This window comes from Rhinolophus hipposideros, assembly GCF_964194185.1.
Source record: "Rhinolophus hipposideros genome assembly, chromosome: X".
NCBI lineage: Eukaryota > Metazoa > Chordata > Mammalia > Chiroptera > Rhinolophidae > Rhinolophus > Rhinolophus hipposideros.
In genome coordinates this window covers 24402618-24423082 of record NC_138046.1, presented here as the reverse complement: position 1 = coordinate 24423082, position 20465 = coordinate 24402618, and the positions used below count along the sequence as shown (strand labels likewise).

Here is a 20465-nt window from a genome sequence, read left to right as displayed (position 1 = left end):
AATGTGCTGAACCAGTAACTTCTATATGAATCACCAGGTGAATACACTCGACTGAGTCAAGTTTACCTCTGTGTAAAGAACTGCCTCCATGTGGATCACCACAGTCAGAGAAAGAAACTAAAGGAATTTACTAGATATGGAGAGGTCTAAATTATGCTAAAGGTCTAAATCAAAACTATTTTAATAGCCTTATAACATCATGTCCACTTTATACCTACATCCATTACATCTAGCAGTGAGAATCCTTCCTCTCTGTAATGAAAATTCCTAGTTGTGAAACTGAAATTTTAAAACATTCGCTTTGCTTCAGAGTAATAGTGTGTTACCTCTTCCTAAAATTCTTCTAGAGGGCTCATGTTTGCCTCCTAATTATGCCAAGGTGAGTTCTTAAACTTATAATTTTTTTGCTGTGAACATCACAAAATCTCTCTTTTAAACTGCACTGAAAAATATATATTAGGGAGTCACAGTCACACCCTTTGTCTCACTTGCTAAACTTCCTCAATAAAGCTAACAAAAGCTTTCAGAGGTGGAATTTTATACTAGCAAATATCAATTTGGACCTGTTAAATACAGTGAATAAGCTTGCCTGCTACAGCAAGCATTCCACCCAAATCGATTAGGTGTGGCTTTTGTTCAGTCATACTGAAAAGAATCTGTTCTCTAGCTACCATCCCATTTAGGTTGACATCCCCTTAATCTGAGGGCTTATAATAAGCAAACTATAGTCAGTTTTCCAAAAGCAGATGTGCTCTTTTGGTATCCTAGAAACAGATCAAACTATGCTCTGTGAAAAGACATCAAGTTCAAGCTAGTGATATCAAACAGGTCTTAATATGCAACCACACAAACATCCAGGACTGAAAATTTAAACAAAAGCTTGACTGTTTCAGGGAAAATAATCAGATTATGGGGGGAGGCATTAAAAGGGATAGATAATTGTTTGCGGAGAGTACATGCCAGAGAAATTAAGTAAAATTATGTGTTACTTATATAGTAATATCACGATCCATAATAAAGAACATGTTTTGAATCAGACTGGTGAATGTCACTTAAAATTGTCACTAGCCTAATTACAACACACCTACAAAACAGCTGTCTAGACCACAAAAGAGGATCGTATCAACCACCGTGGGATTAGTTTTTTGTACACATAATAACTGTAGAAAATTAATCTTTTATCATTTTATCACATCACAACAGCTATTGTTAAATAATCTACAAGTTAGAAAAGCAATTTCCAATTGTTCCCTGGGATCTTCTAAGTAATGTCTTGTATTTTGTGATATGCTATAAAATAAATTGTACTCTTGTAAATCATCTCAGTCATGTTCTGCAGCCTGAAATCTGAAATTACCCTCACTGAAGAAATAAGGGAAATGTATACTATTGTAGAAAGCACGGAGAATCAAAATAGAAATCAAGAGGCCAGAAAACTCAATGTATCTCTCTTTCCTTTTAATTTTTAAATTTTAGTTATATTTAATGATTGCCATTTTTAAAAGATTTTTATTAAAATGTAGCTAACCTACAATATTATATTAGTTTCATGTGTACATGATAGTTATTCAACATTTATATACCGAAAGAAGTAATCACCATGATAAGTCCAGCAACCATCTGACACCATACTATGCTATCACAATATTATTGACTATATTTCCTATGCTGTACATTACATCCCCATGACTTATTAGTTTTAAAACTGGAAATTCGAACCCCTTATTCTTCTATACCTTCCCCCCTTTTTAATTTTTCAGTTACAGTTGATATTCAATAGTATATTAATTTCTGGTGCACAGCATAGTGGTTAGGCATTTATATAATTTAAGAAGTGATCCCCCTGACTAGTCTAGTACCCACCTGGCACTACACATAGTTATTACCATATTATTGACTATATTTCCTATACTTTAGTTTTCATCCCCATGACTATTTTGTAACAACCAATTTGTATTTCTTAATCCCTTCACCTTTTTCACCCTGCCCCTCAACCCCATCCCATATCACCCCAATAAATCTAGTACCCATCTGACATCATACATACTTATTACAATATTATTGACTATATTCCTTATGCTATATTCTACATCCCCATAACTACTGTGTAACAACCAATGTGTACTTCTTAATCCCTTCTTTTTTTTCACCAACCTCCAATCCCCCTCCCATCTGGCAACCATCAAAATGTTCTCTGTATCTATGAGTTTGTATCTGTTTCATTTGTTTGTTTATGTTGGTTTTTAGATTACACCTACAAGTGAAATCATATATTTCTCTTTCTCTGTCTGACTACTACACTCAGCACAATACCCTCTAGGTCCATCCATGTTGTTACAGATGGCAGGATTTCATTCTTTTCTTTGGCTGAGTAACATTCCATTGTATATATGTACCACCACCTCTTTATCGATTCAGGGACACCCAGTTTGCCTTCCTCTTGTCTTGGCTATTGTAAATAATGCAGCAATGAACATATGGATGAGCACGTGCCCTCAAAGTAGTATTTTGGGTTTCTTTGGATAAATACCCAGAAGTGGGATTTCTAGGTCCTAATTTGTCTCATTATAGCCTTTGTTTTAAAGTCTATTTTGTCTGGTATAAGTATTGCAACCCCTGCTTTATTTTTCTTCCATTTCCATTTTCATGAAATATGTTTGTCTATCCCTTTACTTTCAGTCTATGTGTGTCTGTCTATCTGAAGTGAGTCTCTTGTAGGCAGCATATGTATGAGTCTGATTTTCTAATTCATTCAGCCACCCTATGTCTTTTAATTAGATCATTCAATAATTTACATTTAAAGTAATTGTTGACAGGTAGGTAGTTATTGCCATTTTGTTACTCATATTTTTTATCCTTCTTTTGGTCTTAAAGAAGTCCCTCTAACATTCCTTATAATACTTGTTTGGTGGTGATTCTTTGTCTTTAACTTTTAGCATTTTAATTCTGACGTGTCTTGGTGTGGGCCTCTTTGGGTTCATCTTGTTTGGGACTCTGTGCTTCCTGGGCTTGAATACCCATTTCCTTCGCCAGTTTAGGGAAGTTTACTGTCATTATTTTACCAAATGGGTATTAAATTCTTTGCTCTCTCTCTTCTCCTACTGATACCCCTGTGATGTGAATGTTGGTATGCTTGATATTGTCCCAGAGGCCCTGTAAACTGTGCTCATATTTTTGGATTTTTTTTTTTTGCTGTTCTATTTGGGTGTTTTCTGCTACCTTATCTTCTAAATCGCAGATTTGATCCTCTGCTTCATGTAATCTACTATTGATTCCCTCTAACGTATTCTTTATTTCAGTTGTTTATTTCTGACGGTTCTTTTTAAATGTTTTCTACTTCAATTTTTATGTTTCCTATCTCTTTGTTGAAGTCTCCCTGAGATCACTGAGCATCCTTATAACCAGTGTTTTAGACTCCGCATCTGGTAGATTGCTTAGCTCCATTTGTTTTAGTTCATTTTCTGGAGCTTTGCTCTGTTCTTTTATTTAGGATATGTTTCTTTGTCTCCCCATTTTGGCTGTCTCCCTGTGTTTGTTTCTATGTATTAGGTAGGGCTGCTATGTCTCCCAGTCTTTGTAGAGTGACATTATGTAGTCGGTGTGCTGTGGGACTCAGTGGCACTGTCTTCCTGGTCACCTGAGCCATGCTCTCCATGTGTGTCCCTTGTGTGGGTTGTGTGTGCCCTCCTCTTGTAGTTAAGCGTTGGTTGCTATTTGCACATATCGGTGGGAGGGACTGACCCTCAGTCTCACTGGTTGTGAGGACTGGCTATGACTACAGTGGAGGGATTGTGGTGCAGGGTCTGACCCTATGGAGCAGGATTCACTTTAGCATGGCTCTGGTATCTGCCCAGTCTGCCCACTACCTTTGGGTGTGTCATCTTAGGAGGCACCCAGGTGATGCTCTGGCTCGGTTAGAAGCTGGCCACTGGGCATGTGAGCCGTGGGGTCTCCTGGGAGGGGACCTGCTGCAGGCCAAGTTTAGCATTAGCCTGTGCCCTACCTAGGGCCACCTGGCATGAGCCACAAAGTAGTCTTCAGATGGCCACCACCCATGCCATGCCTTGAGAGGCCAAGCTGCAAACCAAGACTGGCTGTTGCTAGTGCCAGGCTTAGGGCTGCTCAGCCAGAGGTATGGGACACATTGAAGCCAGATGCTGCTTGTTTTGGTTTTGTGAACTTTTGAGAGATTATAGGAAAGTCTGCAGCATGAGTCAAGGCAGGCCCTTTGTACAGAAAAGCTGCTGAAAGTGGCTTGGGTGGGCCCACATGTTGGGTGGGGTCTCAGAATCACCAGGATGTGGTGAACCAATGGTGTTATTGAGGTGAATGGAGACTCAAATATGGCAGCCACCTGAATCTGTAGGCCAGGAATGAGGAAGGCTCAACAAAGAAACCACGGCTTCAGCCAACTCCTCCATGTAGAAGAAAGCTGCCCCTGCAGACCTTGTCCTGAAGCCCAGACAACTCAGTTCCTCCCCGTATGTCCCCAGCACTTTTCAAACTGCTGCCCCTGTACCGAAGCTCAGAATGAGTGAGACCATCAGTAAGTAAGTCTGTGTGCAGGCTCTTTAAGAGGAGTACCTGGGGCTCTACCCACCCTCCATCTCACTCAGTCACAATCTCCCCTGGTTTTCACAACGAGAAGTTGTGAGGACTTCTCTACTTGGCACTGGAACCCTGGGCTGGGGAGCATGGTGGGGGCTGGGACCCCTCACTCCTCCAGAGTGGACGGGGGGAACCTCCACAGCTGAGATACAGTGTTTCCCCAAAAATAAGACCTAGCCGGACAATCAGCTCTAATGCATCTTCTGGAGCAAAAATTAATATAAGACCCAGTCCTATTTTACTATAATATAAGACCAAGTCTTATGTAATGTAAGACTGGGAATATAATATAATATAATATAATATAATATAATAAATATAAAATATAATATAATATAATATAATATAATATAATATAATATAATATAATATAATATAATATATAATGTAATACTGGGTCTTATATTAGTTTTTGCTCCAAAAGGCGCATGAGAGCTGATTGTCTAGCTAGGTCTTACTTTCAGGGAAACACGGTATCCCTCTTAATTTTTAATGGTCACATGCAGGTGTGGGACCAGCCCATTCTGCATGTCTGCCCCTCCTACCAGTCTCTAGGTGTCTTTTTCTGTATGTCCTTAGTTGTAGGGCTTTGTTTCAGCTAGACTTCAAGCTATTCTCAATGATGGTTGTTCTGTACTTTAGTTGTAATTCTGATGTGGTCATGAGAGGATGTAAGCACAGTGTTTGCCTATTCTACCATCTGGACTGGAAATGATCTCAGTGTATCTCTTATTAGACTAAAAAAGCCACTCTCTATTCTCCAGCACAATAATAATGCATGAAGGGTTGAGGGTTAGAATGGAGACACTCTACTAGAGGCTGAATAGAGGATGAATAGTCAGCCTTATGTCTTCAGCCCTACTTTATCCCAGGTCTTGCTCTCTGATTCCCTGAAACAGGGCATTTGCTTGGTGTCCTGATGCTCCCTTGACTTGTGGAAAGATATATGCTCCAGCTTTTTGGAAACACTGGGCTCAGGTGTGATAAAATCTGGCTCCTATTCTTTGCTCAGTCTCAAACTGGAACATCCCACAAGAGGCCGAGTGTAGTAATGGTGGGTGAAAAGCTCACTTGATTTATTCCCATCTACTCATATTTTCTGGACTCACCAAGCATATTCATTTCTCTGTGGCTTTTTTCATATGGTTGTCAGTGTTTAGAAGACCTTCTTATCCCTACCCCTTTAGATGTAGGAAGGAACTGAAATACTTCAGTGTATGGAAGCCCAGGAAAAAGTTTGAAGGAGTTCAACCATGTAAAGTAATCCTGAAGGCCAAAGAGGAACTCTGAGGAGCTCATTGGTGACCTTCCAGGAACTAATTTATAATGTAATTAATAAGCACTGAATACCAAGGCAAATATTTTTGGCAAACTAATAGTATAGAACATGAAATCCATTTCTTTTACTTAAATTTGTCTAGACATTCTGAATAAAGAGAATCATAGTGCAAAATTTTAGTGACTCATCAATGCCCTCACCACCTGTTTTGTGCATTGACTAGTTAAGGGGTGCCCTATCTACACAGATCTCCTTGAATTCTGAGAATCAACTTTATAATGGGATAGGTTTTGCCAAGAGCAGATCGACCTACCCCCACATTTTCATTGCATTGAAATACTATATACATCTTTCAGCTTTCAGTGTGTTTATTACATAGTCACTGATGAAATGGGTAACAAATAAAGATAACATCATTCTTTCAAATTAGTATCTTGTCAATGGTTTAAAGGAAGTAGGCCAGCTGGAATTAGATTGAGACACCACTGAACTGAATTTGAGACCTGGTAGGATACAGCAGAAAAGGCACAGTTTACAATCCCCCTGAATGGTCTAAGACCAAATTGCAACTTTGTATTTTCAGGTACCAGTACAAGATGAATTCTCAATGGGACAAAATTATTTTTTAAAGGATTTGTCTAAACATAGTGATCAACAAAAATACCAGACATTTGTCCGGAATGACACCATCATCTTACTAACTTCTGCAAAGGGAAATCTGTGGCTAGGTTAAGTTAAAACCACCTGGCCAGTATTCCTCGAGACTGTCAAGGTCATTGTAAACAGGGGAAGACTGAGAAACGGTCACATACCACAGGAGAGAGAGGAGACAGGATTCAAATAAATGCACTGTGGTACCCTAAATTGGGCACTGTAACACAAAAAGTACACTAATGGAAAAAGTCTGAATAAAGTCTGGAGTTTAGTTAATATGACATATGTAAATTTCAGTTTCTTAGTTTTGAAAAATATACCATGGAAATATACTAACAGTGGGGAAAACTGGGTGAGAAGTAATATGGGAACTCTCTGTACTACCTTTGTAACTTTTCTTTAAATCTAAAATTATTTCAAAATAGAAAGTCTATCAAAAAGTAACAATAAAACCACTATCAAAGGCTGTTTGAATTTGGGGTGGCCCGTTAGCTCAGTTGGTTAGAGTGTGGTGCTCTTTAAACTGGTTTAATCCCCACATGGGCCACTGTGAGCTGCACCCTCCACAACTAGATTGAACAAACTACTTGACTTAGAGCTGATGGGTCCTGGAAAAACACACTTAAAATAAATAAAAGTTTTTAAAAAAAGACTTTGAATTAATATCCTAGAAGTTCAAAGATTTACATGTAATAATAATGAAACCTCACCCTCATCTTAAAATGCCCCTACTCACTAATATTCTCCTATCAATTGAATTCATGCTTAAATACAACCCATTTTAAATCGAACACACCTGATTGCTCCCTTCACATGCAGGACAGCTTTGTAGTATCTATTAACATTTTAGCTTGTGTCCTAAATCCTTCTGTAACTAACGTCCCAAAGGCCCTGCAAGGTTTTCCAATGTAGATGTGTATTCTTAAAAAAAGAAAAGACACACATACACATTTTTCGAAGACAATGCTGTGACTTACAAGTGATGACATTTGAGCATTTTGGAGCATATACTGCATCTGCTGGGCAAACATGGCTGCGGCAGTCTTTTGTTGAATCAGATTGTTCCGTCCATTAATTTCCAGCTGCGTTTTTAAGTGTGGAGGAGGGTGAAGGTACTTGCAGTTCTCTCTAGCACACCGACCCTAAAAATGAAGAATTAGACAAATTTTCAACAATATTTCTAAAAATCTGGTATGGCTAAGAATAATAAAACTATTTTTAACAATGAGCACATTTGAGGGAAAATGATAAACAACTACATACACATAAATATATTTTATAAATTTTAGATCCATTATTCTAGACAATTTTGGCTCTAAAGTTATTCTTCCTGAATCCATACAATGTGAGAAACATCCTGAAATCCACTGAGATTCTGTTAACCAAAGAATAAATCTCTACACCCAGCAGCCAAGTTGTTCTTTAGGTTCCAGAGGCAACGGCCCTAGATGATTTGGATTATTTAGACTAAAGTGTATTTTGGAGTCACAGCAATTTTTAAGCACTTCCAAACATGATAACATGTCAGTCTTGTGGAATCAAACATGTGTTTGGTGTTGCCTAAATGTTGACGTGGCTGCTAAAGATGGCGTTTACTGTGTTGCAGCAAAGTATGTCACTGGACAGATATTTATCACATTGTCAAATGCAACCTGTTGTGTTTAACTCTGATGATAATCTAATGGTCTTTCCTTTGGAGGTTACTGTCTTCCTTTCCCTCGCTGCTAAAGCAGTTAATGATTCTCTCATTTGGATTACTAGATCCACCATAATCCTTTTAAGACAAGCACACTGCAAGCGATTCTTTTTTCCACAGATGGTAAGACTCTTTATAGTGCATGAGCTTATTGGAGGAAAAAAACAGCAATTTCTTTTTTTTTTGTTTTTTTTTGCACCCAAGAGCTCAAGTCGCTAGGCCACCTGAATTTCCAGGAGAAAATGAATTCGTTTATCACGTGTTTTCAACACATGCTATGAATTTTCCTTATTTATGATGTGTCTAAATGGTTTACAAAATCCCCTCTCCATATTTAGTCATCTTGTTATTAAAGCATTCCTATAATTTCATTGAGAATAAAGGTGTCTCCTTCAAAATTTTACAGACCTAGATACACATAATGCAAAATCAGATGCATGCCAGCTGCTCTTTGAAATATTAGCTCACTTGGATGAAGTGGCTCTAGTATTTTACCTCCCCTGGCAAGAAGCTGGGTAAAACTAAAAACATAGCTTGAGAAATTAAGGTTCAGCTATTGCTTTCTGTCAGGTTTAACCTTTTGTTTCTCCTATTGATCAACTTATTTGTAATCAAATTACATGATTTATAAAGTCAAGTAATATCTTAGTTTCAATGTACCTTTACATTTCTTTGCAAATCCTGGAAAAGGAAGAATTTATTGGTAGTAAGAGTTGAGAATGGTATTAATCCAATCTTTCTGAATTCATAAAAGTACACATAAGGGCTGTAAGAAAATTCTTACATGTATGAAAAATCACAATAATGGAGATTTTTTTCTCCCATTAATAGGCCTTCTAAGAGAAAAACATAAGCTTCTTTTTATACTTACCACAACCTGCACCAAGGTAAAGATAATCACAAGGATTTTAGTCCTTAGATTCTCCACCCTCCACCCAGCATAATTGAGGTTATCTGGCTCAGAATTAACAGCCCTTGGAAGCAGTGACACTTGGTGGCCTCCACAGCAAAGCATGCTAGTTTTAACTTTGGCATTTCTCTTCCTCCTCCCACACCCTAACATTAACGATTTCCCCAAAGTTCAGTCCTAAAACCTCTGCTCTCCTCTCTAATCTCTTTTCCCTGGAGAAATGAAATTCTTGCAAAATTTCATCTATCACAGCAATTGCTCAGTTCTTAAATCTCTATCTCTACCTCTGACCACTCCTCTGAATTTCTGTCCTTTTTATCACTAACTGCCACTGCAGTGGCATTTGGAAATCCTGCCCCCAACCAGGTCTAAATAACTTACTCCTGCCCTTTCTTCTCCTTAGACTATTCTTCTTCCTCCTTACTCACATTTAGGACCCTTGCTCCACTTCCCATACTTTGAGACAGTTACATAGCAGCAATGAAAAAAGAAATTAGGTACCTGCTGAGCAGGATTGCCTTAGGATTAAAAACCCACCTTGAGAGCTTTCCTAAACAAGTGGCAAACACAACCGCAGACATTTATACAGAACACCATTTGTAACCCCTCTCAAAAAAAACTTGTATAATGAAGACTTTTCTTATATTCAGAAATTCCAAACAATAGATCAGGGTTTTTTTAAGAAGAAGAGGAATACATTAGGGTTTTACTATTTGTTACAATTTAGAGTTTTAACATCATTTACATTAAATGCAATCAGAGGTGGAGAGGAATGAAAGAAGGGAGAAAACGGGGTATTTGGCACATTTCCTGCCAATCTACAGATAAAGAATTACTACCTGCCTTTGTGCTTTTATATGCTAATTGTCCTTTACATATAATAACTTTTCTTAAGCTTTTTCCTGGAAAACTAAAGACATTTTCTTACAAAGCAAAACAGCATACAGAAATAGGAAAAAAGAATTACACTTTAAAAATTACATCAAGTTGGGCTTTAAAACTAAAGTATGGAGTATGAGACAGCATGAGATAACAGAAAAAACTTGTTCATCTTATTTATGAGATTTTACTTGATATATAAAGCATTCTCTTTTCAATGACAGAATCGATAATTTTTTCCCCATTTAGTTTCTAAATGAACATTTTGCGATAATGTCTTTATTACATATCTGTCCTGGTCCATCCATCCCTCTCTCCACCCATTAGTCCATCTTATTCACTTCAAAGTAACTTGTATTCTTCACCCATAAGTACTAAAGCATTGCATTTTATTAGCTAGAGTACAGTATTTGTTTTTGTTTATAATTCTTTTTTCTTCTGAAGTAATATTTACATGCAATGCAATGTACAGATCTTAAGCGTTATCAAACATCGTCTATACAACTCAAACCTCTATCAAGATATAGACCATTACCAGAGAAAGTTTCCTATGCCCTTTCCCAGTTAGTCCATACTCCTACACCCCCAGAAGCAACCTCGTTCTGTTTTTTTATTTGTACCATAGATTACTTTTGCCTGCTCTAGAATTTCATGTTACGGAATCATATAGCATGTACTCTTTCATGTAAGGCTTGTTTTGCACAGCATGTTATTTTTGAGATTTATCTATGTGGTCGTAGAAATAATTTATTCCTTTTCATTGCTGAGTACTCCTCAGAATCAATAATTTAATTCTATAACAATGCAGACGCATAGCAATACTATGTTATCAGAGACTGCTGCTTATGTTAAAGAAAGCTTATAAAAGACAAAAATATCTGCATTTTCCTATCCAAATAACAGATGAGAAGACCAAATAATTTAATATCATTTTTATCTGAGGAACACAATGTTTCAAAAGAAAACCAAGCCCCATAAGTCTTTTTCAAAACGACTATAGAACTAAGGATAATATATTTATATGCACAACATTTGGTAATAATAAATCTCCTCTGTATAGTATTCATTCTTCAAGAGGCCCAAACTTAATTATACACCAAAATACCTTACTTGGAATTTGGACTGGGGGCAGACTTTTTTTGACATTGGCTAACATTTGCTTTTAGTCCTGGTAGGGGATTAAGACTTTGGTAAGCATGTATGGATGGGATGGGCTGGAGGCAGGGAAGGGACTACCCAGTATAATATGTAATCACCTATTGTTTTCGACTTTTGGAAAATCGATGACTATTAATCAGAAAGATTCCTATGTTTTCCCTAGGCTAGCTAAGCACTCTGAATGGGCCACAAGATACCCTGTTACATTGGGTATCACACAGCCCAGAAGGGATCTTGGTCTGAAAAAAAAAATCACCCCTCAGCTTTCCTAAGCCAAGTCAATGGTGTTGCAAGCCCTCCTTTTAGACCCACAGGTTTAGACTGGCCATGTGTTCAGTGCAAAGCATTAGACCATGTCATAAACGATTCTACAAATGTACCCAGGACAGTCGCCATCCACTGGCAGAGATGGCTATATCCTAAAAACAGCAGCAAAGACTAGTCAAGCCATATAAATCTCTTTCTCCCTCCCCTACATATACACACAAAATTAAAAAACACATGGAAGACATTAGAGCACAGACTCACTTATGCTTGCCTCAGTTTTCCATTTCCTTTGGCCTTTTGCTTTGTAACTGAGTTAAGAAAATAACAAAGTGATTAAATAGGAAAGTGATTCTCTGCCAAAATAAGTGCTACTATACCTATGAATCTCCCAGCTCCTCTTTCCCACCTACTCTTTTTGAAAATGCACTCAAAAAGCAGTAGAGGGAGAAAATGGTCAATGAAATTTCTAAAATACATCCAAATCAAAAAGTTGATGACAAAGGAAAAACAGAGCATTTATAAAACCTCCAAAATTCAATCCACTTCCTTTTTCCTACCTTCAGGCTTTTCACAAATGAGTACAAAGCCTTTGACTGAGAGAGAAAAATAGCATTGTAGAGATTCAAATCTCACCTAAGTCTTGGGAGCCATGAAAGTGAGAGTCTGGCAGATGCAAGATTTTCCATGCACTTGGTCGTAGAAAAACCCTGTGAAATGTACTTTTTTTATGTTATGAGAGAAAGTTCTACTATCCATCAGAATAAGAAAGGACCCTAGGAAGCTGAAAATTGCCCTTTGTCAATCATTGTATCTTAATAGAAACAGCTGTTTGCAAAATGATTTGCTTCTGCAAATACATTTGGAATTATGGGAAAAAACTCCTCTCAAATACAATGATAACTGGATTACCTTTTCAAAGGCATCTCATTACTCTGCTAGACTAGCAAGAGTTAAAAGTTAAATGTTAAATAAAGGCAACGAAGAGACGATTTGTTCTATGAAAAAAAATGTTATTCCATTTTACTGATCATGTGTTAAATGAAAATGGAATAGGTTGATTATACTGCTCCACGGAAACATACTTACATGCACAGACATGGCCTCTCAGAAGAAGTAATAGCAATTTTAGAATTACAAATCTTATGTACTAGGTTGCCTGGTTCCTACAACCATCACAGACCTATTAAAGGCTAAGAACAATCCGAAAGAGCTAAGAGTGAGATACAGCAACATAAACAGTATTAATTAGCCAGAGGTCAGCATACTAATGGCAAATTTCCCACTTTCATCCTCTTTGAATTCTGTCTTTATAAAAATAAATATAATCTGCATTATTTTCTCCTCCAATATTGTACCATCTATGAATATCGATATAGGTATATGCATGAAGAGCATCTTTAAAATTTTGCATACAAGTTTTAATTTGAATTTGGGATGCAGACTTTTTTTTTTAAAAAGGGGTCTATAATAAATCTTTTCCTGAATATGTTGAAGGCAAAATTAATGAAGCTGAACATAGACCCCATGGAGAAGGCCAGCCAAGTACATCCCCCACCACTGCAGTCAGCACTGCATCTCATTTCTTTATGCTGTTGAACTCTGCTTTCTTGACATTCCATATACACATATACAGGGCAATGACTGGAGCAAACCAGACACCACGTTCCAATAGATAAGAGGCTGGGAGGAGGGCGGAATAATTTTCTTGCCTATCTGTCTCAAGAAAGCTTTCAAATTGTGCCCTCCAAACGATGGGAGGAAGAGGCTCAACAATCAAACCACTGTTCTGAAATGGCCCACTAAGATAACTTGACAACCAGAATCTAACATTTACGGCTGAAACAGATTTTAAGGAACATCTTGTGCACTGAAACAGATTTTAAGGAACATCTCGTGCACTTTTATCTTAGAGAGAAAGTGAAGGCCAAAGTGGTGAGGTGAAGTGTCCTAATTAACAAGCAGCTCGGTAAGGACAGAAGCCAAGTTTTCAGATTTTCACTACCCAATATGGATTTTCAGTTCAAATAACTCTTCCTCTGTAAAAATTTTCCTGAGCCCATCTCCCCACCCCCACTCCCATTTATCTTTCCCTCTTTTGTGCCTCCAGCTGCACCTTGTACTCAGTTTTATGGTAGCACTTATCACTGTGTACACTGTGATAAATTGTTTGCATGCCTATCTCCCCATTAGACTTTGAGCTTATCTAAAAGCAGGACTATATCTTCCTCATCTTTGAATCTCCAGGAATGTTTCTGTGCCTGGTTAATAGTGGCCACTCCATAAAAGTTGGCTAAATGAATGAATAACCTTTGTGAGAATAATCTTGTATGGCCTAACACTAAGTCTGCCTTAGAAGCCTAAGTCCTCTCTTGCTATTTCCTTTCATAAGTTCTTTTTTCTTCCTCCAAGAAGAGAATAATAAACAACACATGGCTGAGGCTGTTCCTGGTTGTCTGTTCCAAATGAACCGTTATTCTATTCAGGTCCAGAAAATAGCTAGTTCATAACTTTTTTATTTGCTATGAATATATACCCAAAAGTGTATGTTACCATCATGGCTGAAAAATTCTGGTAATTCAGTATAACTGAACCAGAAGTGTCAAGAATCCATGAGGCACACAGACACTAACTCTGGTCTAATTCCAGGGGTCTGTGGTCACAAGAACCCCCAGGACATAGGGCCCCACAGAACTGAATAAAGGAACCTGCATTAGATTCATATTTAAACAGCACCTGGGCCTGCCCAAGGAGAGCACCACATTTCCAGGGTTGGCTTACTGTAAAGTGCCTTCTCAAACTACTCCACTCCCACCCAGCATTTCTCTGAACAAGCTGCAAGTCAAATTCCCAGAGGCTACTTGGACAAAGGTGGAATACCTGGCTTGAGGATAATCACACAGGGTGGGGCTTTCTTGTGGATCTCTATTGCATATGCTGACTTCTTATAAGAAAAATGTTCCCCTATACTTCAAGACGCACATTCAACTGCATTCACATTAAACATTTATTTTCAAATAGTCACGAGCTTGAAATTTTTTGAAGCGCGAATAACAAAAAAAATCATAGTTGCCATTCACAGTGAAACCAAGCCTGCCTCACCAATACCCCAAATTGCTTTCCGCCCTCTTCCCAATTTCCCCCTGATCTAATCAAATACCTTCAATCGTTTTAGAAAAATATTAACTGAATATCTGTTTGGTAATAAGATCCTCAAGAATGCACTCTTTGTTACAAAACAGCCAACCAGAATCAAATTAAAACCCAGAGACAACTGACGCACACTGGTACCAAGTTACCAAAAATCAGAAGGCATTTCTGATGCTAAGTATTCGTGGAAGCTGTCTTTAAAGTAGTTGATGGCTGCGGACATAAAATATCATTAAAATACATAAAAAAAGGAAAGAAAAATCATGACATTCAATTTGTTACTCCAAGAAATAAAATACACATAAAATCATGCAACTTCAAATAGCTACTTACTACTACCTACAGTTTGTTATGAAACAACACAAAAGGGGTGCCTCTTTCAGCCCACAGTCAGTCAAATCTCCTGCTCTTAGAGTTCCCTCACCTCCCTTTTCTGGACACCCCATCCAGTCACCTACCACAGAGATTTAGAACAAAGACAAAGTGGACACCAGTTGCTTGCACCTTTTCTTCCCAGCTAGGGCTTCTGCCTAGAATCCTATCTACGGTTGCCAGATTTATCAAATGAAAATACAGAACTCCCAATCAAATTTGAATTTCAGATAAACAACGAAAAACTTTTTAGTATAAGTATGCTCAGTACAATATACATTATCTGTCAACCCTCTCCCTATTTATTTTTTTACCCTGGTGAGTTGAACTAAACAAAGTCAAATTCTCCGAAACCCAATTTACCTCCTTTACCTGAAAGTTGTAAGCAGCCCTCTCCATGGAATCAGCCCAGGTTCTATTTGGCCTTCAATTGCCCAAAGCAAAGCAAAAGGCACTCTCAGTCCCAGCTTACCTGACCAGCTACAAGGAATTTAAGGAAGTTGACTGTTGGGGAAAGCAGTTTTTTATTCCATGGCTCCTCCCACCAAAAGCTTCACACGGCTCCCTACTCTGTCAGCCACGCCACTTTCCCACCCACGGTGGAGCAACTGCATATTCAAATGACTTTGGTGCCTGCCAGAGCTCCTCCTTCAGGTTAGGATGAAGAGGGGCATGATGAGTGACCACCACGCCTAACTCCTGACTCTAAATTTATACACAGTTTTTGAACATATGAATTATTACAGGAAGATGAAGGTTTCATGTTTTTAAGGTTTTTTTATATGTGTGTAGGGAGGTCAGGAGGGCAGTTTTCTTTAGCTCTGTCTGTCGAATGCTTAAATTCAAGCAAAAGCTGTCCATTGAAGCCCAGGAAAATAACTGCTTAAGCATTATGTTTCTACATGCACACGTAAGATCTATGCAGCTACGTATTCAAAACAGAAAATGGCATGAATAGCCATTATTTGCATAGATTTCTTTTTCAGTTAACCCTTGATTATGCATGTTAAGAGAGGGAGAAGTAGAGGGGCATAGTTAATTCTAATGAACAAAATATATATTCAGGAAAAATGGCAATCCATAATAACCCCACATTACAGAATATGTATATCACAAAAGTGGCAATTATGAATCTTTAGGAATCAGTTTCTAGACACAGTCCTGAATTTATTTTTTATTCATTAAGAAGGCAGACTCATTTGTTGGAATTAATAAAGATGCAGAATTAGCAGTCAGAAGAATGAAATTTTATTGCACTGGGGTAAGTTTATATGTTTATAGACAACATGTCATAGAAATATTAAATAGTAAAGCTGGAAAGGCTCTTAGAGATCAATGAGTCCGTCATTTGCCAAAGTGTGCACTGCAGACCACCATTCCCAAGAAGCTTCAAAAACTGAGTTTCCTGGTTCAATGTTTGTAAGAAATGGCAAACTATATTCCTTTTTGGAGACTGACAACACACCAGAGCGTAGTAAAGTTTCTCTTATACGTCCTGCAATAAAAAAACCTGCTTACTTTTGTCAACTCAGCATTTCCCAACATAGTTTAATCACAGAAGCCATCCTTCTTTACTTTAAAAAAAAACACACACCTTTTAACATATCTCATTAGAGTATCCTCATGATCTAATTCAACTTCCTCCTACCAAAGCTCAAACCTAGCTCTGTGGCATTTTGTAAGTCAAGTTAGTCTTCTTTCATACTTTTTCTCTCCTGTTTCTCTCCTAAATAGAAAAATATAGCGAACTCCAAAAAACTGGATCTTCCATTAAAATGACATTTAACATTTTTGCTTATACATTAAGTCCTCACAAGGTTCTTGGAAACTGAGACTTTAAGTGAAACGACTATGACGAAACCAATTTTACTGTAGGCTAATTGATATAAACAAGAGTTAAGTTCTCATAGGATAGTTCGGGTCACAAAAACATCACCAAACTTAATAAAGACCCAAACACTTCTAATATGAAACACTGAAATAAATGTGAGCTATAAATACATATAAGAAAGATGAATCAAAACAAGTAAAGGAATTATTTTTCAACCTGCTGATCCCAGTTCAGGGTCGTGGGTGTCCAGAGTCTATCCCTGAAGCTCAGGAAACAGGGAGGACCCACCATGGACAGGACGCCCTTCCGTCCCAGGGCCTCTCATAACCATACTCACTCAGACTGGGACAATTCAGACACGCCACTTCACCTCATATGCACGTCTTTGTGATGTGGGAGGAAACCACAGGATTCGGAGAAAGTACACACAATGGCTCCTGGTGGGAATCCATTTTTCTCCATATCAGTTTTATAGTAACAAAACAATGTTATTCAAGAATCTGCTTACTTGATTTCCCAAAAGGTAACAACATGGTGATTTTTCCTATGATTGCTAAAAAGATTCCACAATCATCTCCCCAACACCCCTTGCCAAAGCTGTAAGTGCTGTACTGTATTTCCAAATCACTGCTGGGGCTTTTTTTCTTTTGTTTGAATGCTTCAGTCAGGTAACTTCTGAAGTTACAACTTCAGGTCTTCTCTGTCTAATTGGATTTCCTACACTGTGACTTCTGTCCCTTGAACCCATGCCAGTTACTTTAGGCTTTCCATGACTTAAGGGTCTCAAGTGAGTTTTAACTGCACTAAAACTTGGGAAATAAGAATGTATTTGGCAACCCCTTCAATTCCTAAGGGTCTTAGCTCTGCACTCAACTTAAACCTTGGGGTTTCCACTTGGCAAAATTAAATTTCCTGTCCCTAAGTAAAAAGAAATTTACAAAGAAGAATTAAATTTAGACAAATATCTTGCAAACTTATAAGGAAAGTGTAAGGTGAGAAAGGCACTGATTAGTTTTCAGTTAAACACTTTATCCTTGTACGGCTCAGTATGCTGCTAAGAATAAATTAAATAGTTACAACACTATAGCCAGCCACATACCCCTCCACCCAGAGGTTATATAAAGGGCAGATATAGTTATTGATTTACCTCTGCATTTTGAAATTAGAGGCACAAAGATGAAAATCTATCCCTCTTTTGCTAAACATAAGTCTTCTTTCAGATAAAGAAAATTAAAAGCATGATGTCAAAATGGTTGTTTACAGGGTCTTGCTAAATTCTTAAGTGTGAAATCATATTTCAAATCCCAAACAGAGCCAATTGCATCCAGTTTTAAATAAGTATTTTCCTCACAATCCTACCTGTCTATCAAATTAACATCAAATATGCAATTTCCAAGCAGAAAGTTTTACTTGCTGACATGGACTGTTGTTAAAATACTTTGAGGCACAGACTACGTGTACATTTTGTTAATGATAATATATTTTTTATCACTAAAGGTCTTAGTGAAAACTTTGTGCTAACTTGTTATTCAAACTGTAGGCATTTTAAACTATCAGAAAAATCACCTCCCCAAAACTCTGAACTCAAAATGCATTGCGTATTTAAATTAAGTGGCGTATTTTTGCCAAGGGAGTCATCTTAAAATTAGGCCAACTTACTGTGTGTTGTTCTGCAGCCATTTAAAAATAACAATTTATTGATACAAATTCTTTCTCTTTTAAAAATAAAGATCTATTCTGCTTGGCCTGAATATCTACAAAGTATATTAAGTTTCATCCAAAATGTAATTCAGAGATGTGAACGGAATTGACAAAGTTCTAGATAAAACTGCTGAGATTACTTTTTAAAAAATATGTTTTTAAAGGATCCTTTCTCAGTCTTAGTAAATATAGTAACCTTGTTAAGCTCACCTGCTTTCAGTGAGAAGTTAATATTTGATGATTTTGAAACTGTTCCTGGTATTTAAAGAACTAAACAAGGCCATCCACAAACAATGTAACTAGAAATGGGGTTAGTTTAAAGAAGATAAAATGATAAGTGGAGGTTTTATGTTTTAAAACAAATCAATCCCTCAACCATAAATGTCTCATATCCTTACAGAGAAGAATTTGAAATATGACCTCTGCCAAAGAATGGCTATCTCCAAATCTAAAACAAGGAAAAAATAAAGCAAAGCAAAGAACAGAAAAAGTTAATTAGTAATTTAAAAATCTGTTCATTGACCTCTTCAAGTCAGTTTCAACAATGGAACAAGAGTTATTGGGAAAATAGTACACTTGTAAGGATGTAGTGGTCTTTAAAAACATATACCTTCTATATTAATCACAAAAAGGTTTCTAGGGTCATGGTGATAGTCTAACCAATACCTTTTAACTAGTGGCCTCCTTAGTTTAGTGAGGGAAAAATAAAACAAATCTACTCTAGCTTCATTGTGCCTTCCATGAAAATTAGAAAATTCAGAAAACATGTCTTTCTGAAAAAAACGAGTCCAATTTATGTGTCTCTTATATAAGGTAAATAAAATTCCATTCTAGAAAAAAATACTTTATAAAGTGATACAGTGAAATAAACCAGGTAGTGTAAAACATCAGTGTGCCAATCTTTTACACTTATTTTTCTACTAAAGATAGCCAGAGCATTTAATTGGTTTTATTTTGTTTCATGTTTAACATTGACTTTACATACAAAACTCTAGTATATAAGGTTGAATGACCCATTAGAAGCAAATTAATTCAGACCATTTATGAGTTTGCTGGAGAATAATTGTATATACAGTTTTAGCTCATGGTACTTGGTATGTAACCATTGTCGACGTTCATTTAGAGACTGTAAAATTATATTTTCCATTAATACCTTGAAAGTGATCAAGATGACAAAACTCCTTTAAGGGATTTATAGAACACTGTGATATGGTTTGCATTTTTTTCACAGCACGTCCACCTGAATAATGACAGCTGACTTTATTGTGTATTTATCATGTGCTAGACACTGTTCAAAGTGCTTTATTTGCATTACCTCATTTAATCTTCACAATAAACAACCCTAGGAGGTCAGGGTTTTACTGAGGAAGTGAGACACAGAGAAGTGAAGAAACACCTGAAGATGACTGAGCTAATGTAGGAGGGCTGCGCTTGGAACCAAGGTGCTCTGGGCCTAGGAGCTCACACTCCTAAGCAGTCCACTATTGTCTCCCAACACTTTGATGTGTGCTAAACTGAGGAATGAGCTAGTTTAAATATTTCTACAGTCTGCGCTACTTTTCCCTCTAATATTATAACAAAGATTGCACATCAACTAGCTGTTTGGTATGTCCAGAAACTATTAGGTTGGTGCAAAAGTAATTGCAGTTTTTGCAATTATTTTTAACCTTTTAAACCGCAATTACTTTTGCACCAACCTAATATTTAAAATAAATTTATGGAGAGTGAGATGTTTTGTTAAGTATCTAGGGACTTGAGTGACTTGAAAATGAATAAGGCAAGGTAACTGAATGTCCAACTTTTTTTTTTCTTTTTTTACAGCACGTCCACCTGAATAATCACAGCTAACTTTATTGTGTATTTACCGTGTACTGGGCACTGTTCAAAGTGCTTTATATGCATTAAGTCTTTCATCCTTACCGAAGCAGAACAATTAGTGTGAACCTGTCCTTCCCTAGCTCAG

At 37.3% G+C, this 20465-nt stretch overlaps 1 protein-coding gene across 7 annotated transcripts in view; it reads right to left on the bottom strand.

Moving 5' to 3' along the window:
- MBNL3 (muscleblind like splicing regulator 3) overlaps positions 1-20465 on the bottom strand; it is a 137786-nt gene that overhangs the window by 25750 nt on the left and 91571 nt on the right. For 3 of the 7 annotated variants that reach the window (XR_013992973.1, XM_081043216.1, XM_081043221.1), the window contains exon 3: positions 7519-7683. Coding sequence is in view for 6 of the 7 variants with exons in the window: in XM_081043216.1 (XP_080899342.1) it covers positions 7519-7683 (165 nt within the window). In the remaining variant the exon portion in view is untranslated. Of the gene's footprint in view, positions 1-7518; positions 7684-15342; positions 15470-20465 lie in introns of those variants that run through there. The other 4 variants (XM_081043218.1, XM_081043217.1, XM_081043219.1 and 1 more) reach the window with 4 other exon arrangements.